The sequence below is a fragment of the Dermacentor andersoni genome, chromosome 3 (assembly GCF_023375885.2).
Source record: "Dermacentor andersoni chromosome 3, qqDerAnde1_hic_scaffold, whole genome shotgun sequence".
Taxonomy (NCBI): domain Eukaryota; kingdom Metazoa; phylum Arthropoda; class Arachnida; order Ixodida; family Ixodidae; genus Dermacentor; species Dermacentor andersoni.
In genome coordinates this window covers 21,301,253-21,325,646 of record NC_092816.1, presented here as the reverse complement: position 1 = coordinate 21,325,646, position 24,394 = coordinate 21,301,253, and the positions used below count along the sequence as shown (strand labels likewise).

Here is a 24,394-nt window from a genome sequence, read left to right as displayed (position 1 = left end):
CTTTATAACTTTTCCTATGCTTGGTTATGAACATGCAAGTAGTACTGAAACAGGGGAAAAGACATCTGTGCTAGTTGAAGCACGATGAGCTGCCAATGATATGCAGAAGTTGCAGGCATGATGTTTCACCTATGCCAGTTTTCATCTGGTTTTACCACGAGTTTATCTATGCCAGCACTCGCCTCGCTTTATAACTTTCGCCCACATGCATTGTACTACTTGTGCTTCTCTGAACAGAGTGCTGAGCATCTGTGCTAAACTCTGTCCTCTGCCACACACTCTATCTCGCAGGATTGAAGGCCGAGGCAAGTCTGTAGTCTGCGAGGCCACTGTGCCAGCCCGGGTGGTGAGAGAGGTGAGCAGCACTGTCCACATGTGCAGTACTAGGCTACAGCATTGACGGGACAATAAACAACAAATAGTTTAGACTGGTAGAGTATTCTTTCACGATTCTATTCGTATTTCTCTGGTGAAAAAAAATCTGATAATCAGATGACTAAACGAAGGCCAAACTGCCCTTGTTGTATTTCATTCCCACATTTCTATGCCAATTGCATCAGAATAACATTGGGGGTCTCGTATTTTCGTGCATTTCGGTCAATTGTGCGCAGAAATTCCAAGGAATTTCCTGGAGAAGTCTTTGCTTACATTCAAATGTAACGTAAGCTTTCCTTTAGGTCAATTCTTATGAAAAAGAAGAAACAGCTTTTGTGTAGGGCTCTATGTCCTACAACACACCAGATAATATAGATGCTGTGCATAATAAGTTTTTAGAGTGTAGAAACTGTGAAGTTAGAATACGTTTGTTATTGAAGTACACAGTCTGGAGGTCAGAGGTGCTCTAAAACGCAGAACTTGCTGCTAAATTGTCAGCTTCATGATCAGGCAGTGAAGTATTTAGGCTTTTTTAGAGCCACTGCATTCTAAAAACTGTTTTAGGTAGGTGTGCAAGGTTGCATAATTAACTGTTTCTGTTGACAGCGAGCAAGCCTGTGCACTTGCATAATAAGAATGAATTTCTAAGCAGATGCTTGACATTCAAACAAATGCATCATAGACCTACTGAAAAGAGGTAAGGCAGTTGAGCAGAGTGCACTACGCAGGTCCTCAAAACGGATGTGCTGTCCTTGATCGAGGTCAACATCAGCAAAAATCTAGTGGGATCAGCCATGGCAGGCAGTGTGGGAGGTTTCAATGCCCAGGCAGCCAACATCGTCACAGCCATATTCATTGCTACTGGACAGGTAAGAGGCAGCTACATTTTTGTCCCATGCATGAGTGCCACATACTGTATCATGTACTGTTCACCAGCAAATAGTTCATCGAAGATTTTGGGAGTAATTGGTCAATTCATACCACTCTTTCATATGGGTATAGTTGCTGTTTTTTCTTAGCCAGTGTAGAGGAGTACTGTTCTGGAGCGATCACTTTGCTTGATACAAACTGCTGAAGCTTGTCATGCATCAAAATATCGGAGTAGTTAGAATCTGTGACAGTCGGTTGTTGATGTGTACTTCACCACTGCATTCCAGGACCCAGCACAAAATGTGACAAGTTCGAATTGCATAACATTGGTCGAAGCCTGTGGTGCAGCAGGCCAAGATCTGTACATCAGCTGCACCATGCCTTCCATCGAGATTGGAACTGTGGGTGGAGGAACTGTGCTGGAGCCACAGGGCACCATGCTTGAGGTATGCACATAACCTGGCAAGAATTTAATATGTTGTAAAGTGAAGCTTTCTTTGCTTACCCCTCCTTGCTTTCCTTTCTCTTCGTCAGTTTCTTGCTATTAAGTGGGCCGATCCCGAAGATGGTGTAATCAAAACTGGGCTGATAGATGATAAAGGACAATCTCACCAGAAATACCCAATTTACTCACATAACGAATGCACTCACGCAGTGAATGCCCCCCCCCCCCCCCTCCTTCCTATCAAAAGAATGTTCTTTCTTTTCCTCACATAGTGATGGCATTCTGAACTTGCTGCAATGAAGCAGAAGACACATGATATGATTTGGCATCCAATGCACCGGAATAGCAGCCGGATCCAAGGTGTTTTGTCGTGCTGTAGTACTGGATCAAACACCTGCACACCAGTACACGCTATGGCACAGCAAAATGCCTCAGATCCTGCTGCCATGCCAGCACGTCGGACGCAGTATTGGTCACAGAATCATACAGTCTCCTACTTTTTCAAGGTGGGCACAGAAAAGAAATTGCTCAAAATCTTACCCTGCATAATGAACGCACCTCCCAGTTTAGTGCAAATTTTTCTGGAATAAAAGTGCATTCATTGTGCGAGTAAATGTGGTACTCTATGGTCTCGATGCTCACGCGTTCATCAGAGATCATGAAGCTTTAAACATGCATCGCTATGCTTCATACTTCTCTGTACATGCACCTCTGCTCACAGTGTGCTCTTCAACACTAGCAAAATGTGCCGTTAGCCTGCAAATCATTGCTGCATCTACGTCGCATACCATGAGGCTATGTGAACTTGTGTTTCGGTTTAGGCAGAAGGTGTAGATAAGATAGAAATAAAATAATGCATCATTGTCTCTTCGCATGGCATTTAAGTGAACTGGTTAAATAAAGCTTCACTTGCTATTGATATGCTCTGTCAAAATTGATGTGAGCAAACTGTCCAACGATGGGGCATGGATAATGGATGTATAGTTGGGCTGATCTCTGTAGTTGTAGCTTTTGAAGCTTGAGCACTTACCCTCCATATTAAATTACACATGAAATGAGGGCAACTTTTGGGCCAGCTTAAATCAGTTCTTCAACGTAAAAGAAAATATACAATTGTATTTGCTGTTTGGGAGCAGTTTATTTAGGCCCTTATTTTTTTTATTTTTTGTAATAGTTATGAAAATTTTGAAACAAAGAAAATTTAAGCATAACATTTACAAAACAAACATCATAGCTTTTAAGGGTGTAGGAAGTGGACTTAATATCTTAATTTGTGGTTGTCAAGTACACAGTTTATTAACAGGAGTTTTGAAAATGTACTGATAAAAAATAGTGGTATATTTTCTAAAAGCATGTGCAATATGCGGACTTTATATGCACTAAGCCTTATAACAGGTGCATTTGAAGCAACTGCAATATCTGGTTTTTATTGTGTACCAAGAATTGTTAGCCCAGTGTTCTGAATTTCCTTCAGATTTCGTCAATTTTTGCAGAACTGTTCCCAACATTAACTACACTTTTGAGTTCCTCTTAAACGCAATAAATTTCATTCAGATTTGTCCACGAATTGCTTAAGGAGAGCAGTTCTGCACTTTTGATACATATTTGAATAAGTTGGAAAGGGTTCAGATCATAGTTTTGCCACGTAAAACCCCATAATTAAGCTTCTTAATTTTTAAGATGGAAAGAATTAAAACTTGCTTTTAAGGCACAAAGCTTCACACTTCTAACAGGCACCAGTCTTTCTGCACAGAACTTGCAGTAGGTATCAGTGTAGATGGCAATTTTGCTCACAGTGAGCCAGATGGCGTATATTTCAATTGTAAAAATTGACATAGAGTGTGGTAATGGAACACCCTTTTTCCTCTAATTTGTTATCTTCACCTACTCTAGGCATTGTAGTAGGTAGAGTTCACAGAACGTGGATATAAATGAGAGCATTTCTGTATTTCACGTGCATTTGAAGAGAGAAATTGGAATGAGCGCTGAGCTGAATGTCATTTTAAGTGCTAGAAATCTGTTAGGCCTTAGTGTAAGTATAAACTGCCCAAGTAGTATTGCACCTAGCTATTAGTGTTATTGACACTAGCAGCGCTGGTTTCTTTTTCGCTGTCAGGTTGTCCTAGCTTATGAGAAATGCACTGGGTCATAACTATATGCAATTGTTGCAGCTCCTGGGCGTGCGAGGTTCATCACTTGAAGAACCTGGTGCGCATGCGTGCATGCTGGCACGAGTGGTGTGTGCCACTGTGCTGGCCGGAGAACTCTCGCTGCTGTCAGCCTTGGCAGCAGGACATCTAGTCAAGTCTCACATGAGACACAACAGGTGTGTACACTGTTTGGCCATAGTCCAAGATGTTTCAACTCTTCCGCAAAGTGAATGTTAATTGCAAGCGCACAGATCATTGTTGGAGTACTTTGTGCTGAGTGCCCAAGAACCATCTCTTGGAACACAGCAGAAGGCACATTCAGCAGTTGTAGTGTCTAACTGTGGAACTACTGACCATAAGGAATAATGTGACATTATATTTGGCCTATTGACTCCAAACAAATGCTCAGTAGCTGCTGAAGAAGTGTTAAATTTTTTTCCAGAGCTAGTGTAAACCTTGAAAAATGATGTGCTGTGGTTATTCAAAATTTTAAACATACAAAGCATGCTTCATGGCAATTTTTCCTACTTCTCCTAAGATAAGACTGATTAGAATACATTTGATAGTCACATTTAGAACACTATTAATTGAGGGAATGCATGCTTTCTTTCTGGAACTGTGTACGCCTGTTTGAGGCCGTCTCCTTATATGGTTGCTTTCATTCTCCCAGGTCGAGTGTTAATGTGGCTCACTCGACAGCAACAGAAGAATCTCCGAGACCCAAGACGATTGGAGGACTACTTGCCCCACATTAGGAGCTGTTGCATCATTCACAACAATGATGAGTGTTGAGCTTGTTGAATAAAGTGGGAGCACAGATCATGTCTGCTTTTCAGAGGTCCAGTGCAAAAAGGTATGCAGAGTGCACAGAACAATTCTGCAGCCGTTGGCATGAAAATGCAACTGCTTCACTGGTTTCTAGTCGGAATGTTTTCATTCAAGTCCTTATCACTTTAACACCATTGGATGTGATAAATGGTAACTCGGGGCCTGCAAGCCAACTAACACCAGGCACACAAGTCTATGTAGTACTAGGAAATCAGGTAAGCACAACTGTAAGTACAAATAGAACTTGTGCAATATTTATAATACACACACAGGACAAGCTGGAGTTCAACGCTCACTTTAGTTGCTTTCAATGTACTATACAGATCGACTTTCTGACAAATCAATTTTCTCTAAATTTACTATATCGACCCATTTTCTGGCAAACGAGTTTTGCAGGATCATCCAGTCATCCACCCGACTGTAGCATGAAGTTACATAGGTAATCCAAGCCTTTCCTTTGCAACTTCATGCTACATTTTGGTGGATGACAATTTTCCCTTTTAGGACCCATTCCTCCCATCAATTTTTGTGACTTGCCATGAGTGATCCATACCACTGCTATCACTATTAAAACACAGTATGCCATTACTTTACACACTTGTATGAAAACATAAAGCATCCTTGGGAAAAGCATGTGGTACTACCATGTCTGCAACTTACAAAACCTGGAAATGTGCCTTCCAGCCCACTCGCTTTCAAATAGCATGGCTAGCAAGTGGCATGGTTCTACATACTTAACAAGGTAGCAGTCATTACCTTTCAGGTGTGTAAAGTATATTCGCACATATATAATCCACACTATAATTTTGTAAGAATGCCAATTCAAACTGAAGCTGCCACCTGATGAGTCAATTCCTGCCTTCAGGTGTGGCTTCGTAGCAGTGCACTCCACATTGCCAGGAGGCCATGTTTTGAAATTATGCGTAAATGTGCACCACATGGGAGGCGGTTTTCAGCGCATACTTAAGGTCGAGAGAAGGGAGGAGAAAAAAAGGGGGGAGGGCAGTAACTAACCTGAAGTCACGTGATTCTACGCCCACGTGACGTTAGAAGGCACGAGTGTTCTAAAATAAAGGAATGCACAGAACGAATTGCCCTTAGCGTGGAGAAGCAACACAGGTGGCAAGGGCAGACATTACTGTAGATGAAGTGGGTTATATCAGTGTTATGTTTACATGGCACCATGATTGCACCTCAACAACTTCGTCAGTTCTATTGCAAAATAAAGAGTAGGAAAAGTCTGCCCGAAGCGAGTTCATTGCAGTACATCAATCTCTCTAGTTTCAACAGAAAACAATAATTTTTATTTCGGGCTATAACGGGAAAATGAATTTACAATGGTACATTCATTGCTTTTGTGCCTTTAATTCATTGACTGCATTGTGAACTGTTCCGACATCTTACTTATTCCGTTAGCAAAAGCTCATTGTACGTCGTGGAATTAGCACACAGTCTATGGCGATGTTGCGAGCCTCTTAACTAACAGCATGCAGAGGTCTCTCAACGAAGCTTGAGAGGCATCTGTGCTTAACTTTATATAATGTACCAGTGGCCAGGATTATAAAATCAACACAGTATAGCTTTTGACTAGAGGAGCAATGACTTGTTATATGAGAATTCAGCGTAATCGCCATGGCAAGGGTCAAGTCAAGGGCTGCACGAATATGAGACTGATTGACATCTTAGTTGCGAGGAGCTTTACCTGTTGGCAAAGCGATCGTGTCGAACGCTCGCAAGGAAGCGTTCAGGAAGGATTAACCAGCAGACAGGAGACAGGCCGGAGCCCATCTTTAGCACATCCTACGCAGATGCGCTCTCAACAAAGGTCGAGTCCCCTTTGGCGGTTCACTTTTCGGGCATTCTTCATCCTCTTATGCGCACTCCTCTACACATTAGGTACGCAAATTCTACCAGTTAATTCGGTCAGTTGAAACTATGTGACTGACATGGCTAGTCATGCACACGGAGCATCGCTTGCCTCAGCGGACGAACATTGTGAGGAAGATGCAATTGCACTAACATATATATATAAAAAAGAAGCAAGAGAAGAAAACGGGCAGTGGATAGGATACCTGGAGAATGACAACTCTCTCCAATGATTTGAGCTAGAACTTGCGGCAATCAATGTGTCCAATGTGTCGACACATAACGAAGCTGAAAAATGAATACAATTAAGGGCAATAGCCTAATACGGGTGTTGCACGGTGCACTTTCGATCACGATCAAGCAAAGTTAGCTAACTGTCATGCCATGCCGGCATGACTGGCTAAGCTAATGATGTCATGCTGGCACCCATATATGTCAGTCAATGTCATTTTGTACATTGCATGGAAGCGAGTATTACTTCACAAACTTGCCTGCATATTACTGAATTATCAACCACAAGATCAATTCGCCTCTTGAGAATCCACTTTGCCTCAAAAGTCCAGGCACTCGTGCTCCAGATTTAATGTCGCACATGGTTAGCTGGAGCACTAAGCTTGTCGAGTGTGAGCTGTTCTGTTGCTATAGTATTAGCTGGAGCAAGTGGTTTAGCTGGTTTGGTAGAGTCTGTCGAATATATATTTCATAATTGAATCTTTCCACTTTTAATATGCTTTACCGCATAACGAACTGTTCTGCGGCGAAGCTAACTTTATGCAGTGATGCTTCTGGTGCAAAGACTGCTCATGCTTCCGAGTCTATATATAATGAACATCTTGTCGGGACATTCTGATTTTGCATAGTCAATTATGGTAATAAAGTGATGAAAGTTTCTGCGGTGTTTAAAAGCAGATTATGCACTTTAAAAAGCAGAACTATGCAACGCTCTTAAAAAGCGACTGTGTGTTTGCTGCAACGATTAAATGGTTAAATATGTCAAACAAATTATATTTAGGTCGTAACAGAAGGAGGCTGTTCTCATGTCATTCCAATGTGCAGACAAGCACTGATGGTGACTGAGATGCAGCTATACCTTTGCCAAAAGGAAAGTGGAACTCCAATTAGGAAAACAAAAGTTGCATAGCCATAATGCACATCAAAATCGTAGAAATGTTCCCGGCCAGACTTCAAGACAAGTGACAAGCATGTCAAGGTTTACATAATGCAAGCAGAGCAATAGTATTTGGCCTTTGCAGTGAGCACTAACCTAATTATGCGGTCTGCAGTTCTTGGATGCTAAATACATAAGAAAAGTTCCATTCATCTAGAAATGCGAGCTGAAGTAGTTTCAATGTTGTTCTGCATAACGTGCCAATACTAACAAAATAGAATAATTAGAAGCAGCAGGTACGTAAGGTTACTCTACTGTGAATTATTAATTTGTATCGTCATATATCGGTAAGAACATGTCGGCTCGAAAACTGGAAAAATCAAGGATTGCAGAAACACAGGCATGGTTCAGACACACTGGTTTAAAATACGGAGCACCAGATAAACTTTATCACTTTATTAACATGATTAACCGCACAAAGAATGTCCTAACGAGATGTTCACTTGACTCGGTAGCATGAGCAGGGTTTGCACCTGCAAAGGAAACGTCTGTCTGCACACTACGAACATTTGTATACACTGTTTAGGCACGTGCACATACAAAAAGGAGCTACCGTGGTGACGATGCTGATTGCCGATGAAGCCTCTGATACGTGTCGAGCGAGCTGCCGTGATACTTTAACGTAAGAGTGTCGTCGCATCCGGTAATTTTTTGTTTTTTTACTCTTCTCCCCACTCCGCCTACTCTCTCGACCTCAAGCGTGCACCTAAAAAATGGTCTCCCGCACCATACTGTCATGAAGCTACTTCAACAAATAGCAATAGTAAAGGCAGCTATGATTGTTTTTGGAGTATTGTGTTGTGCCACATTGCTTTTATAGATATATAACTTCGTAGGAAATTATTTGACTAGCTTATTTACAACAGCTGTAGCTAGGGGCAAGGGTTACAATGCACGAAATTATGGAGACTATCCTAGCTTGTACTTGTTTCAACGTTGGCACTAAATGCTAAAGGCCACCCATCTTAATTTCTTGCAACACTAGGGTAGTGCATGTCCTTGAACCGAGTTGGAATATAATTACAAGAAAATAAATTTGAAGTGATGAACTGCCAGTAGTTCGAGCTGGGCTTCACCGCTTTGCTCACCCAGTTGTTAGCAGAAAACAATCTGCTGTGCTGCAATTACTCGTCATGAATGCCATGAAAATCGGAGTTTCCTACAATTACTAGAGGGAACTCTGGTGCTGCGATCATTCAGCTGCCATGGGAATGATGGGTAGCACATGAAGTTGTCCCATCTTCGTGCTTGGGGCTTCAGACATTCTTGTGGCTAGGCTTATTACGCTTTGTCTGGACCTAAATTGGCTTAAATTTCAAAGCAATTTATACTTCTTTTAATGCAGAAGGTAATAAGACTCTGCAAGCATGTATAATTGCTCACTGCAATGGTTACGCTTGTCCATGCATCTGTGACGTAATGGTTTCAATATTGGGCTTCCGTGCTAGAGGTCCTGCGTTTGAATCCTTGCGTCGGACAATCTTAATGTTTATTGCATTATTTATAATGCGGAACTTTACTAAAAATGATCACTTTGCTAAGCCGCGAAGCCATTTAAAGCCAGAAGGATGAAGTTTAGGCAAATCCATGTACCTAGTACCATCATTTCCATGCTGGCTGAACTGGCCTCCTGCAGCTGCCGTAGACACTAGCACCACAATTCCCTCTATTGTAAGAAACTTTATGATGCAAATACCTGAAGATGTAAGTCCATGTCTTGCAGTTGCAGCTGGTAATTTTACTTAAAGGAAATGTCGGTGCAGGGTCCTGCACACGCTGCCTTCTTTAATAACTTATCCTTTATCTTCTTCATAATGTAAGACATTCATCATGATCCAAAATCAACTAGCTCATCTACAAGCCACTCTTTAGAAAACTATGCAAAATGATGGTAGCCAAGGAAAAAGGCACAGTGAATGTGAAGCACTACAGCCGAACATGGAAACATGCCGGCTTGTCACATCGGGTGCAAAGCATAAATGTCAAATTCTTAACCGATGCATAATACCAGTTTTAATGCACAATACAGTCAAGCCTCAATGTAACGACAAATTATATAATCTAAGTCTCAACATGCTTCTCACCTATATCAGCATGTAATAAATACACACTTATAACAAATATTGGATATAACAAAGGCATTTTCGTTCTGGCTGTAACTATATTGTAACGAGGCATGACTGTACCAGGCTGAAGCTGCGCGAGTTGTTTAGAGCACTTGAAAAAAATTAAAAAGCAAGGGAGGCAGGACAAACGAGAAGAAACAACAATGCTGTCATTGTTTATTACTCCAACACCCACACTATCTTCCTCCCCTTTTGTCTAGCACCTCAATGCACATTGAAGACTGCATTGGATATGGCCTTTACGTTGAAAAATATGGCTGATTTATTTGGATTTAATGTTCCCAAACAATGCAAGGACTCATTATTGTGAACCGAAATCGAAGTACACAAGCCTTTTTTTTTTTCGTTCTACTTCCATTGAAACACGGCTGTAGCAGCCAAAATGAAGCCCACAATCTTGTGTTTGCCCGTGCCTGGCTGCAGCAGTCCGAAAACGAAACACAAAATTTCGCATTCTGATTTAGCAGCTGAATATCACAGAAAATGAGTCACTGTGGTGAGTGCTAAGGCTCGCAGCAGGTATTTCATCATCATTATTTGCAAATGTGAATAAACAAAAAAATTGAAGGCTGCCAGTAACAAACACCGATTTGCTTAAAACTAGCTGAATGCAATCACAAAAATAACAGAAAATGCCATACATGAAGCAGCAAGAAAGCGTTTGACTGATGAACCAAGAATGACTCAAATATTGTTCCAAAAGAATCTTTGTATATTTTAGCTTGCCATTCGCAGCAAAAAAACATGCAGTGCTGCAAGGAGACAACTGGTGCATTTTGCAAACACAATATGAAACTGCAAGTTTTTTCATCACACTGCGTTGTTCCCGTTTCAGAAGCTCCTTCTCCAAGTCCAACACGCATTAATAACCACAGTAAGAGAGTGGTCATACACTGGAACAGCTACTGCTTTTCTCACTGATCTATGTATACAAGCATGTGTTCCAGTGCAGGGTCCTCCTCTTCAGCCTTGGAACGACACACTTTTGCAAGCTTTGTGTGCCACAGGGCTTGAAGATGTATTTACATGTCCCAACCAGCACAAGTTTACATTTCACCACACTGTGAGATGATAACAGGAATTTTCGGCTTGTTGTTGGGTCCAATGGGAACATTTTCAATCTTCCGCATGACCAGTAAACCATCAAGGATACGACCTGCACCAAGAATACAAAAGTTAGTTTTGCATTGTAAAGAAGGCCACCTTTTTGTGCTTACCAAACACAACATGTTTCCCATCTAGAAAGTCGCATCGTGCACATGTAATGAAAAACTGGCAGCCATTGGTATCTTTGCCACTGTTGGCCTGCATGAAAAAGCAAATGTAACAAGCATGAAACTCTGGCAGTGCTGTTTGGCTGACACTGAGCCTTGGTGTTTAGCAATAGCACAGTGTTGTATGAAAGACGTGCATTAAAACAGGGAACTTCTGCCTGTACGAGACTTGGCAGCATAAGCATTATACCATGGACAGCAAGCCAGCGGCGTCATGCTTCATCTGGAAGTTCTCGTCGGGGAAGGCGCCACCATATATACTTGTCAATCCCATACCGTCACCCTGGGACGAAAGGGCTGAAGGTTAGCACTTTACAAAACTGAAAGTAGGCAGGACTTTTATGGTGTGAAAAGGCAGCATGCAAACACGGACACAACTAGACCAAGTACAATGCAAATGCCGTTCTCTCCTGTTCGTTCTAATTGTGTCCCTGTTTGCATGCCTGTCTTTTTGTACCACGAATTCCTACTAAATTGCTCAACTTTCAGTTATGATCAGGACTTACATTGACAAAATCACCTCCCTGGATCATGAAGTCCTTGATGACACTACGTGTACACATATACAAGGCGTAAGTATAGTGATGCATTTACATTTCTCGTAGGAGCTAGAGCGTATTCTAGTACACTCTAGTGGGAGCTCACCGATGAAACGTGGAGCCTTTGTAGCCAATCGGTACGCTGTCCTTCTTGTACTCTCCAGTGCAAAATTGCCTGCAAATTGCATGCATCTGTGTCTGTCGCAAGCCGATTTTCAATTAAAAATCACCTGAAGTTTTCCGTGGTCCTGGGAACTACGTCGGCAAAAAGCTCCATTTTCATTCGCCCAACCTCCTTAATAATTTTAGAGAGAGAGAGAGAGAGGGGGAAACAGAGTTAGTTGTCGCCAAGCCAGGCAGGTGAAGAAACGCTCTCATGTGGAGTCACGTGCGGAGCTGCAAGCACGGCACCGTAATGTTGGCTGATTATGTTCGTACGAGTATCTTCGTTCACTGAAATGTATTTTAAAGTTTCCGCAGCGCGTCAACGAAGCAGACCACTTGCAACTAACATCAGCAGATTGTGTAACGTGCAAGTATACGCACCGTAGAGCCGATGGTAATATCAAAGAACACCACAGGATTGTTCGGATGCCTGAGCTGTTGTTGAAGTTGATTCCAATTTGCCATTGTTAACTAATGCAACCAAGAAATAGAGGCTCCGCAATGCAATCCAACGTGCCCGCTGCAACAAACGACGCTGCTGACGTCATGGAGATGGCACATGGTTGCCCGCCCGACAAGGAAACGTGCGGACTTTGACGATGTACCACTATATACTGAGAGTGCTATATAACCTGAGCACAAAGATTGGAGCTAATATTTACTAAACGTAGCACCTAAGACACAATTTCCAGATTCCCTTTAGATGAAACTGTACTTACACACGTAGTGTCCTAAAAATAACCGCATTAACCGCATGTCAGGGACATGCACTCAGCACGATTGAGAACCCGTATACACATGGAAGTTTCATTCCTTTTTCTAGGCTAGCACAGTGCAAATAGAGCAACTAGCGCGACACTCTATAGTGTAACCAAGAGTAAAAAAGCACCTCAATATCCCAAACGTACGCCTTTTGGATCTATCTTGCACTCTTAGGCAAAAGTACACTCTAAAAACAGTTTGCACCATTTGGGGTGTATATTTGTCCCACAACAATAATCGTCATCTGCCTTGCTTGCGTTTCCTTTCTTGAAAACTCGGCACTCGCTACTTTCCTGTCGAGAATGCTGCGTCACACTGATAATGTGCATGCCGTTCGTGACTGGGAAGTACCGGGCTCGCAGCGTTAAAGAAAGGAAACGCGGGCAAGACAGATGACGATTATCGTTGTGGGACAAATATACACCCCAAAGGGTGCAACTGTTTTTAGAGTGTACACGCTTGGGGTGTATCTCTGCCACTCAACGATCATCGTCATCTGCCTTGCTTGCGTTTCCTTTCTTGAAAACGCCGCGCCCGCTACTTTCCTGTCGGGAATGCTATCTCATGCTGATAACGCGCATGCCGTCCGTTACTGGGAAGTAACGCGCTCGCCGCGTTAAAGAAAGTAAATGCGGACAAGACAGATGACGATTATCGTTGTGTGGCAAATATACACCCCAAAGGGTGCAACTGTTTTTAGAGTGTTGTGTGGCAAGATACGACCCAAAGGGTGCAAGTTTTGCTCAAGGGTGTACACTCTAAAAACAGTTGCACCCTTCGGGGTGTATATTTGTCCCACAACAATAATCGTCATCTGTCTTGCCCGCGTTTCCTTTCTTTAACGCTGCGAGCCCGGTACTTCCCAGTCACGAACGGCATGTGCGTTATCAGTGTGACGCAGCATTCTCGACAGGAAAGTAGCGAGCGCCGAGTTTTAAAGAAAGGAAACGCAAGCAAGGCAGATGACGATTATTGTTGTGGGACAAATATACACCCCAAAAGGTGCAAACTGTTTTTAGAGTGTACACTCTAAGAAAAGTTTACACCTTGCCCGCATTTCCTTTCTTGAAAACGCCGCGCCCGCTACTTTCCTTTCGGGAATGCTATGTCATGCTGATAACGCGCATGCCGTTCGTTACTGGAAAGTACCGGGCTCGCCGCGTTAAGGAAAGGCGGACAAGATAGATGTGTGGCAGATATACACCCCAAAGGGTGTAATATTTATCTAATACTCTTAAAACGGTTGCACCCTTTGGGGTGTATATTTGTCCCACAACGATAATCGTCATCTGCCTTGCTTGCGTTTCCTATCTTGAAAACGCCGCGCCCGCTACTTTCCTGTCGGGAATGCTGTCATGCTGATAACGCGCATGCCGTTCGTTACTGGAAAGTACCGGGTTCGCCCCGTTAAAGAAAGGAAACGCGAGCAAGACGGATGACGATTATCGTTGTGTGACAAGTATACACTCTGAAGAGTGTAAACTTTTCTTACACTCTTAGAAAAATTAGGCCCTTCGGGGCTTATCTTGTCCCACAACGATAATCGTCATCTGTCTTGCCCACGTTTCCTTTCTTTAACGTTGCGAGCCCGGTACTTCCCAGTCACGAACGGCATGCGCGTTATCAGTGTGACGCAGCATTCTCGACAGAAAAGTAGCGAGCGCCGAGTTTTCAAGAAAGGAAACGCAAGCAGGGCAGATTATGATTATCGTTGTGGGACAAATATACACCCCAAAGGGTGCAACAGTTTTAAGAGTGTAGTATACGAAGCACTAAGGTAGAAAATTCCACATCATGATAAAAATTCCACCTTATGATCAGTCACGATCTTATCATTTTAAGTCAATGACCTATATGACAAGCTTTGCGACGAAAACAGAGCAAACTGCGCACCAGTGGACAATTAAGGTGCGTCAGGACAGATATGAAAAAGCTTGTGAACAAACGAAGTATACAAGAAATGTAAGCACAGCTAAATATGGAACGCAACAAAAACGATCGCATGTGTCTTGTTTTCTGGAGCTGAAGGAACATTTTTACAGTATATATTGCACTATACCTACAATGAACAGACAACTCGCACAAGCGCTAACGTCGTTTATTATTTTATTGCTTGCTGCATTACCACAACTAGATTGAATAATGCATATTTATATCACAATTAGTATGCGGAACATAATGATTACGTAATCATTCCCTCACCGCCTCACGGCTCACCTTAAGCAACTATGATAATGTTTGCGCCCTCGCCAAGCGTTGGACCATGTAGAAGGAAAGCATGCTTTGCATAGTTACCTACTCCACCAACTCCACTACTTAGACAGGCGCATGCCATTTGCGGTCTAAAACCGACCACTATTAAAAAGAAAAAGCGATGAAACACGGTTGATTTATTATGACGTCACTGCCTCAAAAATTAAAACTGACGTCCTCCGTGGAAATAGTCGCGCGACGGGAAGCCGCGGAGAGTTCGCCGCGTTTGCAGGCAGACTCGAACTCCTCCTTGCAGGGTGCGTTTTATCCGGCGCTGTCCGGGTTAAGCGGACAAACGGCGCGTAGTAGCGCGGACAGCAGTTTGCCCACTCATGTGCCGCTGTCTGTTACATTTTCGGGTCGTCCAATGGTGGACATCCCGAGCGCGACAGGGGTCCTGCCGACACAAGCACTGACTACCGGTAGCGGCTATGCGCTGCAAGGTAAGCCTTTCAGATGGGTCCACCGGGCTGGCACCTTTGCAGTCTGTGAATGGCTTCGCGTCAGTGACCCCTCACCCGCAACAGCGATGTATCAAGAAGTGCTACACTTTATCTGCATAATCGATCACTTGAACAACGTGCACGGCACCGGCGCTTGCCGCCTGCGAGCCGCTGGTCACGTCACGAGTACGAGAGCGCGCGCGCACCTGAGTAGAAGCGTCGCCCGCAAAGGTCGCTTCGCGTGAAGTTGAGTTGGGCGCGGACGAGTGACTGCAGGCGCCTCCTTGGACAGGGCGTACGCTTCGCAAGAGGCAAGCTGTTGGTGCATGGAGGTAACTCCAAGCGCTCTTGAACGTGCAGTGCGAGGAAATGACACGGCTATATTTTGAGCTATTTCCGTGCATGGTCTTGGGTGCGAAAATACCTCCCACCGCCTGTGCAAAGGTTTAGGGCGGTACGCTTATTAAGTGATCACAGTGGGCATGCACTGCAGTAGTGCCGTATCGAACATAAACCGGAGAAGCCAGCAGATTGCAGGTGACAACAGATTGCTGCAAGTCCGCGGTTTTCGCTCTTTATTGCGGCAGTATCACAGCGCACGAAGTACGACTAGAAACCAGTGAAATGACGGCACATATATAGTGCATGCATACCTCATTTAACTGGCCCGAGACCTTGCGGGAAAGTAGGGACCCAGTTTATGGGCGGATGTGTGTAACACGGCTGTATCAATTAAAAAAAGATGTCGAATACAGGCTATGTATTTGTGAAAAACGCTTGAAAGACCAATTGCGTGGGCCACCTTGCTTTGTACGCGACACGAATGTGTCCTGATAAATGATGTTTGAACCCAGCTCGCGTCAGTTACGGCAACCTTATTCGAGATGCACATTTTTGTAAACTCCTGAGCAGAAGCGCAAATGAGCGATTCGTATTGTTTGACGGCGCAGTCGGGGAGAAGAAAAACGAGATCATAAATAGACTTTTTTTTGTCAGCAACTTCCTTCTCTGGCAATTGATTGAAATTTCGTAGGCATTGACACGGGAATTCCCCCCTCCCCTTTGTTTTTGTTGTGTTAATGTAGCAGGCCTTGTGTGCTATATATATAAGTATAATACTTGTTCTGTTTACCTTGTAGCACCACTCAAGTTCTTTACGTTTGAAAGGTAGCCTGAAGAATTCCTCTTTGCCTACTATATATATATATATATATATATATATATATATATATATATATATATATATATATATATATATATATATATATATATATATATATATATATATATATATATACGTATGTACATACACACCTTTATTTCACTTTTGTCACTGGTGGAACCTAGATACATGTTTGCAATGTAGTATTCACCATATTATATTTACTCAGTTACAGTCTAGTGCATTCTAATTGCCTGCAAACAAAGCAGATCATTCAGCAGTAAAACTATAGAAACGCATGCCTGCTCAAGCATAAACATGGTGCAGTTGTATTTGATATGATTACAATGAATGTGCTGTGAAATTTACAGCCTTGCAACATGCTTGCTGTATGTGCAAGCAGGAATGTAACCCTTGTGCACTTTCTCTAGTTCCATGCCGTTCTTTACAAGCTGCACACTGGAAAGAAGTATGCAACCATAGCCATCAAGCTCAAATGAGTGACACCAGCAAAGAATCTACAGGTAAGCAAATTTTACTCAACAGAAAGGCATTCTTTAATAGACTCTGGAGGCCAGTCCATCTACGTCTCCAAGTTTGGTGCTGTTGCAAGTGACGTCAAATTAGTGACTCTGGCACATTAGGCATAACACTAGGAGTGTGCGAATATTCTAAACTTTCAAATAAATTAAATGGTGTCCTATTTGATTCAGTCATCGAATCGAATAGTCACTATTCATAAATGCAAATATTCATGGAATACTATTCAAATATTTTAAAACATCAAGTGCACAGAAATAAACATAACATTCTAGCAAAAGTACAGCAAGTTCTCACCCCCGTGGGCATAGTATAGATATAAAACATGAGAACTTGCGCAGAGGAGCAGGCTACGTCACTTACGTAGCTATACTTTACAGGCTGTACAGTGATCATTTACAACCTGTAGTGGTTGCTTAGTGGCTATGGTGTCCGGCTGCTAAGCACGAGGTCGCAGGATTGAATCCCGGCCACAGCGGCCACATTTTGATGTGGTCAAAATGCAAAAACACCCATGTACTTAATTTAGGTGCACGTTAAAGAACCCCAAATGGTCCAAATTTCTGGAGTCCCCCACTACGGCGTGCCTCATAATCAGATCGTGGTTTTAACACGTAAAATGCTAGAATTTTTTTTTTTAGTAATCATTCACATTTTTACAACAGCCCTGTGAATGTGAAGAAACTACTTGATTGCTCCTAATGCTTCATTTGTGTTTTAATAAACAACAGTTCAAGAAATACTATGTAATATCAGAAACTGGCTAACTTTAAGAATGCTGGGATGTGAACGTCGTTTTATATTAATTCTCACGATACCTGCCGTGGTGGCGTAGTGTCTATAGTGTTCCACTACTAAGACAGATGGCGCTAGATGGAATCTTGGCTGTGGCGATGGCATTTCGATGGGGTTGAAGTGCAAAAACATCTGTGTACTGTGCATTGGGTGCACATTGAAGAACCCAAGGTGGACAAAACTAATACGGAGTCCCTCACTACGGCATAGGTGTCTTGTAATGAAATCATGATTTTGGCTCGTAAAGCCCCAGAATTTAATTGTGATAATAGCTATTAATTATTTAAAACTTATTCAAAAGGTATTCCATTCAATTTGGCGTAAAACATCACTATTCGCACACCCCTACACAACACACGGCAGCCACATCCATGCATTGTCAAACATTAATATCCTACAGGTGCTGAATGGTGTTATGCGACTCTATATTGCTTAGATTCATTTTTCTGGAAAATCGCAATTTGTTAAACACGCTGCCACATCTGAATGTAAGGTCAACGGGACATTAAGCCTCACTACACCTTGGCATGGTATAAAAAATACACTTTTTGTTTTAGGCTTTTCGTTTATGCTGTAGAAGAGGCTGCTTGCATTTATCCGCTCTGCAGCAAAACAGCTTTGTGGCTCTTTCGCAACACCACGGAAAACAAGCTATTGGGACATATTCACAGAACACTGGCTAATGTAACCGGCCTGCACCAGCAAGTTTAATGTTGCCCATTAAAGTTGCAGCAATACAATTTGTTAAGGCCTTTACAGAGAATCACGAGCCATATTATAAAGCTGTTTGCAGTTGGAGGTCCCTTTCGGGCCATTACAGTCTTGTGCCTTTTTGGTTGGTACTTGTCCGTGCAAAAGTTGAGTGTTCACATATGAAAATGTCTTTGACAACTTTTACTGAATTGGTGCGGGGCACTTTGTTCTCATTGCTCGCCCTCACTTGCAGTTGGAGGTGTTCTTGTGCATCTGTCATATGTTATCGTTTGCAAAGCAAAACTGCCAGTCCAAGTAAAACTGGGATTATAATTTTTGAAACCTTTGTTCACTATTAAAGATAAGCACAGGTTTAGCATGCATGTAAAGTTACAGTGTGCACGACTGAAGCTGCACGGTACTGGTGTGTGGATCTTTATCTTATGTCAGCAAAGGCAATTGAGCACAGATCTTTTAGTATAGTAGTTTGGCTTTGACTTCAAAATTTTATGGCCTGAGCTTTGGATAGAGCCACTGCCTAGGGTCACACACAACAAAAGCAGTGTTTTCTTCTCGTTATGCGACGTAGTTGGGTTATCAGCCGATGCCTTCACACCTGACGTGCAACCTTACCTGTGATACTGGAATATTTTTTTATTCGTTGTGCATATAGCTTGCATCATATGCATGCCACTAATATTTATTTCGTAGGTACTTCTCTGCTACTGTTTGCGGAAAGGTTCCAGGAATCTAATCCTATACTCATGTATTAGTTCCTGAATAGCTATTGTTTGTTATCCTTTTCCTTTGTTGATGGCTTCAGCTAACTGTGGGAGTCTTATTATCTTCATTGAAAATAGCTCTGTAGTGTCTTGGCTTATGGCTACAAACAGATACATGTTTTCACACTTTTTATTCGGTGCTCTTGTACCTGCGGTATTGTCCAAAGAAAAAATTCCATTTCGTGAGAGTACGAGCTTAGTGCAGTACTAATGATTTAGTACCTTTTCTTGTTCTCGCTTCCAATCGTCGTTCAGTCACATCTGCTTTCCCAGTATTTGCATGCAGTACTATTATTGTTATCAATTTTGTCAACTTGAATGATTGCAATGTATAATTTATTCTTCTATATAAAACCAATGTACCCACTCCTGCCATGGCTTCCAAAAGGCAGCCAGCAGTATCTGACAAATAAATAAATAAAATTCGTTTATCCACATATTTGAAGCCTGGAATCCTGATCTTCAGATATTTTCATGTAACCTTATTCTAATATGATTGCATTAATATTTCTGTAAGTGATTATGCGAGTTTCCACAAAAATTGGAATTTATCGAAGCTTTCTTTTTGCAATAAAATTAGGAGTTCTTTGACCTTTTTATGTTAGCCATTTTTAGCATTATTCACAGTTTAGATTAGCATTGATTAAATAATTAAATATCAATAATAACAGATTAACTGCACAAATCTGTTTTACTTATAGTCAACATTTACAATAGCAGAAATGTTTTATTGCCATTACTGTAATATATGCGTGCATAATTTAACACTGTTGGAATCGGTCGTTGCAGTGCACTCTTGGATTTACGTAATGCAACATCAAAAAACCTCTATGTTTCTCACTTGATACAGGAAAAGCCTGTTGCCTCAGCACATAATGCAAAAGGAGGAGCTAGTCATTGGCATGCATCCTTCAGAAAACTAGGGTCTCAATGATTTCTTTAACTTGATAATCTGATTGGTACCTCTCTTGCCGGCCAGGTAGTGTAATGCACCAGTGGTAAAGCAATTGCTAATATGTATGAAACGCTGCCGGGAGTTCTAAGTCAATGTTGTGGTTCATAATCCGAGGGCAGCACCGGAATGAATTGCTGATGTAGTGCAAGTCGTAAGGAATGTCTTGCTGCACGGTGCGGGTCTACCTTTTTGAAATAGTAGCGCAGTAATCTTGGCTGTTGATAAATTTACAGCACTTCTCCTCATCTACAATGTCAAGCACGCAGTCATCATGTCAGCGCAAAGGTCGTTGAAGATTCATCATTCCATTGACTTAGCACCTGCAGTCAGTGGAATGGGGCACAGCGAGGAGATGGTACACATTGTGCAGAAGAGTAGACTAGCTTTGTTAATTATTGAGTTTTTCTTAGGAACCCCAGCTTGATGAGCAGGTTGTGCGAGGATTTTGTTGTCATGACAGACACCTTCAGCTTCTCTCAAACTTTTTTTGCCACAAATGTAGCCATGGCAGTCATGTGATCACAACTGTGAGAGCCTTGAAATATTGAGCTTTTCATATGAATTCGAACCATTCATTCTTTTTACCATCAAATTAATCAGAAAACGGAGAACTTCAGTCAAAGGAGAGTGTGTACGCAGTAGAATCTCATTATTCACTGGTTATATTGCTGAAGCTTATTTTGTATCTGCCTTATGTCTCCACCATCTCCTACCTTACTCTGTAGAAAATTGGGTTGCTAGTACGACAGTTGTTTTACTGTCACAAGCCTCTCAGCACATGCTCTCTTTGCCCTGGATTGTTTACACATATATTATTTCCGTCTTTTTTTGGGGGGGGCTCTGTATGCAGGTGCGCCAAGTAGGGCCATGGCAGGGAAGTCTCGGCTCTCTGCCTACCTGCTGGCCTTGCGGCCATGGTCCTTCAGTGCCTCTCTTGCCCCTGTTGCGCTGGGGGCCGCCCTTGCCTACCGTGTGGTGCACCACTTCAGCCCGCTTGTGTTTGTGGCCAGTTGTGTGACAGCCTTGTCGGTGCATGCAGCTGGTAATGTTGTCAACACCTACTTTGACTATATGCGAGGTGTTGACAGCCGCACGAGCAGCGATGACCGCACTCTCGTCGACCGCCGTCTCACCCCGGGGGAAGTTGTCCACCTGGGAGCTCTGCTGTACACCCTTGGCTGTGTAGGCTTCATCCTGCTCACAGGCTGCTCTGAAGCACGTATGGAGCACTTGGCGCTCGTCTACTTTGGTGGCCTCTCCAGCTCCTTTTTATACACCGGTGGCCTCGGCCTCAAGTACATTGCACTGGGGGACCTTTTGGTGCTTGTGACCTTTGGGCCCGTTTGTGTGCTATACTCGTTCGTAGCGCAAGCAGGTCGGATGGATCCTGCACCACTCTGGTATGCCATGCCGCTTGCCATGAACACGGAAGCAATCCTGCATGCCAACAATGCCCGTGACAGGCAGCAAGACGCTCGTGCCGGCGCTGTCACTTTGGCTCTCTTGTTGGGACCCACTGGATCTCATGTGCTCTATGCGCTGTTGCTTTTTGTGCCCTACTTGCTGTTTGCGCTTCTTGCGGCTCGCTCGCGCTGGCTTCTCTTGCCGCTCATCACACTGCCCAGTGCGTTCAACCTGGAACGACAGTTTCGCGATGGACGACTAACTCGTCTGCCTCAACATACGGCGCGCCTCAACATCTACTTTGGCCTCTTCTACATCCTGGCCGTCGTCCTGGCAGACTATCTGCCAGGCCTGCACTAAATGGTGCACGAGGCACAGATACTCTTTAAGTGAGTGCAAGTCTCTCTTCAGCCCATAATGTGGCCCCCTCTGGACTACTGCAGGCCACAAAAAATGCGTGTGCACGCAACATATCAAAGTGTACTGTTGCCCTCCCTCTTCACCACCACAAGTCTATGGTGCAATTGATTTTTTGCCTTTGAATGGACTAGGCCTTAGGACTTTTCAAGTGACTTTTATAGGCATTGCTGCCACCTCGTTTGGCAGCTTCCTTTTTTCCCCTTTTTCTTTTTTTTTTCTACAGCGGACAATAAAAAAAGATGAATTTATAGGATTGCCACGATCCAATCTCAAGCTTCCTTTATAAAGAAATGGTGATAAAACACTATACATGCAGTGTCACTGGGAATTATTAAGTATGATATTTACATTATGTTAAAATTGTACACTTAAAAAAATGGCTTAATATTGATAAAATGCTATCCCTGAGGTGGATTTTCGTGCAGGAGATGTTCACTCCTCCGATGATGCTTGGAAGATTACTGTGTGGAAACCTGAAAAGATGTAACAAAGCAGCTCTACTGAACTGCAGCACTTGAGCATATCATGATACAATGTTACAAGCATTTCTTTGTTCTTTGTATTGTGCTTAGAGAAAATGCACATGCAGACACTGGGGGTACCATATGTACGTTTACCTTTAACTACTGCCCAGCTTACTCGTCACTAACGCTCATTAATTGTTGCTTTCATATCATATGAAAACAGCCTCTTGAATGGCCCAGAGTAACAATATCTCAACCATACTTCTTTAAAGCATACATGATGGGCGTCAATCTGTTTTGAACAGTTGGCAGATGCCTTCAAGTGAAATGACAATTGCACAAAGTTTATATTTAGTACACCATCAATCATGGTTTGTCGCATCACATGTAAAGTGCAGGCAATGCTGCTATCTTGCAAAGCAATATTGCAATGAGTTGAAATTGTGACCTCTGAATTGTATGCCTGCAACGATGCCCATTTATAAAGCTTGCAATATGGTGCAAGAAAAGGCAAAGGTATACTAGCAGCCCAGAGGGAATGCAACATTCAAATTGTTTGTGTTTAATTTGTTTTCTAGTCAGCTGCAACAAAGCCTGGGACAGGGATGACAAAGGGCCTTTGTAAAAACCAAGGCAAGCTCTAAACACCGCTTTGGTTATTCTATGCAAGGAGGCCATATCACACATTTTGGATCAGCTGCCAAGGTTTATATTTTGAACAACCATTGCTTCCTGGCTAAATACAGTAATATTTCAAAAAAGCAGTGCAAGGGGCATGATTTCAAGAGAAAAAAGCTTGTCAACCTAAGTATTTTGCATTGCCTTTGAAAGCACATTTCCTCAGTAATTAGTCTAGCTTTAAGGCCAAATGCAATGAAAAACCCCAAGTTTTAGATAGCGTAAATATAAAAGCAGTCACCATGCAAAATTTTGTTTGCAATATGTGTGTGAAGGTCGCAACAAGCTTGCAAAAGCTTGTTTTTTTTCTTGCGCCAAAACAGGAGATATACTAACAGAAATGATGCACAACCCAGAACATTGAGAACTAGCACGGCTCTTTTGTTAGACCTCCAAGGTTGGGTGGAGTCAGTGACGTGCTGAAAATCTTAGTGGCGATGTGCTGGCCATTGCGTTATATCTTCTATCTTCTCACCACCAGATGCATGCATTGCCTGCTTAGGTGCTAGTTAAAGGCTGTTAGTAGGGTTAGCAGGAAAATTAGACAATTACCAGCCCCGCAGCCTTGCCAAGATTGCTTAAATAGTATATAGTACTACTCATTTATAAAAACCAATTTAGCTTAAGTGTAATTCCCTTGTAGAGTTGGTCTTTAGTACTGCAAACAATATGACAGAGCTGATGAAATAATGACTAGGAAAAGGCATGCACAAGTGGGCTTTCACCAATTGGAAACAGACTGGAAACTGGCACAGTAGGACGATAAACCTGTGAAGTCAAACTAAATGTTTACTATATATCAAAAGCTTTACTATAGATGAAAACATTTTAAAACTTCACTTTAATACTAAAGAAGAACTTAGCCTACCAACAAGAAGCGCAAAGAAACAGTTACAGGAGCCTAGTGACAAATGCCAATACAGTCTACACTCGTTACAACAGACCCAAGTACAACTGACTTTCGAATATAGAGGACCATATTTCAGCCATAGTTTGTTTTAACTATTTTATCTATATATCGCAATATCGCGCGAAGAAGGAAGGCGGGGGGCGGAAACGCGCAGTCTTCTCTCGCGCGCTAAGCACGGGGGGGGGGGGGGGGGGGGGGGGGGGGGAGGTAAACAAGAGAGAGGGAGTTCTACTCTGGCCCCTGCTGTATACGGCGCAGCCGCCGTATTTTTAAAGCAATCTGCGATGTGCACAAAGTGCTTGCCCGCCGTATCTTAAAAGCGATCTG

At 42.7% G+C, this 24,394-nt stretch overlaps 4 protein-coding genes across 8 annotated transcripts in view; 2 read left to right on the top strand and 2 right to left on the bottom strand.

Annotated features, from left to right (window-relative positions):
* Hmgcr (HMG coenzyme A reductase) overlaps positions 1 to 4,662 on the top strand; it is a 75,704-nt gene extending 71,042 nt beyond the window's left edge. For all 3 annotated transcript variants that reach the window (XM_050168722.3, XM_055065452.2, XM_055065451.2), the window contains exons 16-20: positions 292 to 355; positions 1,104 to 1,244; positions 1,533 to 1,691; positions 3,862 to 4,016; positions 4,511 to 4,662. In XM_050168722.3, coding sequence (XP_050024679.2) covers positions 292 to 355; positions 1,104 to 1,244; positions 1,533 to 1,691; positions 3,862 to 4,016; positions 4,511 to 4,595 — 604 coding nt within the window. In that variant the 3' untranslated portion in view covers positions 4,596 to 4,662. The remainder of the gene's footprint in view (positions 1 to 291; positions 356 to 1,103; positions 1,245 to 1,532; positions 1,692 to 3,861; positions 4,017 to 4,510) is intronic.
* A 5,298-nt stretch (positions 4,663 to 9,960) lies between these two features.
* Positions 9,961 to 12,362, bottom strand: LOC126519119 (peptidyl-prolyl cis-trans isomerase H). Its single transcript, XM_050168731.3, has 7 exons — positions 12,188 to 12,362; positions 11,872 to 11,936; positions 11,748 to 11,816; positions 11,609 to 11,651; positions 11,293 to 11,385; positions 11,046 to 11,133; positions 9,961 to 10,984 (listed from the first exon to the last, which is right to left on the bottom strand). Exons 1-7 carry the CDS (start codon positions 12,269 to 12,271, stop codon positions 10,875 to 10,877), a joined length of 552 nt encoding a protein of 183 aa, XP_050024688.1. The 5' UTR covers positions 12,272 to 12,362; the 3' UTR covers positions 9,961 to 10,874.
* Positions 12,363 to 14,997: 2,635 nt separating this feature from the next.
* Positions 14,998 to 22,277, top strand: heix (UbiA prenyltransferase domain-containing heix). Of its 3 annotated transcripts, none has more exons than XM_050168748.3 (3): positions 14,998 to 15,264; positions 16,858 to 16,950; positions 21,042 to 22,277. In XM_050168748.3, exons 1-3 carry the CDS (start codon positions 15,189 to 15,191, stop codon positions 21,953 to 21,955), a joined length of 1,083 nt encoding a protein of 360 aa, XP_050024705.1. In that variant the 5' UTR covers positions 14,998 to 15,188; the 3' UTR covers positions 21,956 to 22,277. The 3 variants fall into 3 exon arrangements, with proteins under 3 accessions (XP_050024705.1, XP_054921431.1, XP_054921434.2); XM_055065456.2 differs by lacking the exon at positions 14,998 to 15,264 and adding an exon at positions 15,400 to 15,596; XM_055065459.2 differs by lacking the exon at positions 14,998 to 15,264 and adding an exon at positions 15,645 to 15,801.
* The window catches only part of LOC126519129 (DNA damage-binding protein 2-like), a 25,444-nt gene continuing 23,327 nt past the window's right edge, over positions 22,278 to 24,394 (bottom strand). The window contains exon 9 of the mRNA XM_050168739.3: positions 22,278 to 22,488. Coding sequence (XP_050024696.2) covers positions 22,448 to 22,488 — 41 coding nt within the window. The 3' untranslated portion in view covers positions 22,278 to 22,447. The remainder of the gene's footprint in view (positions 22,489 to 24,394) is intronic.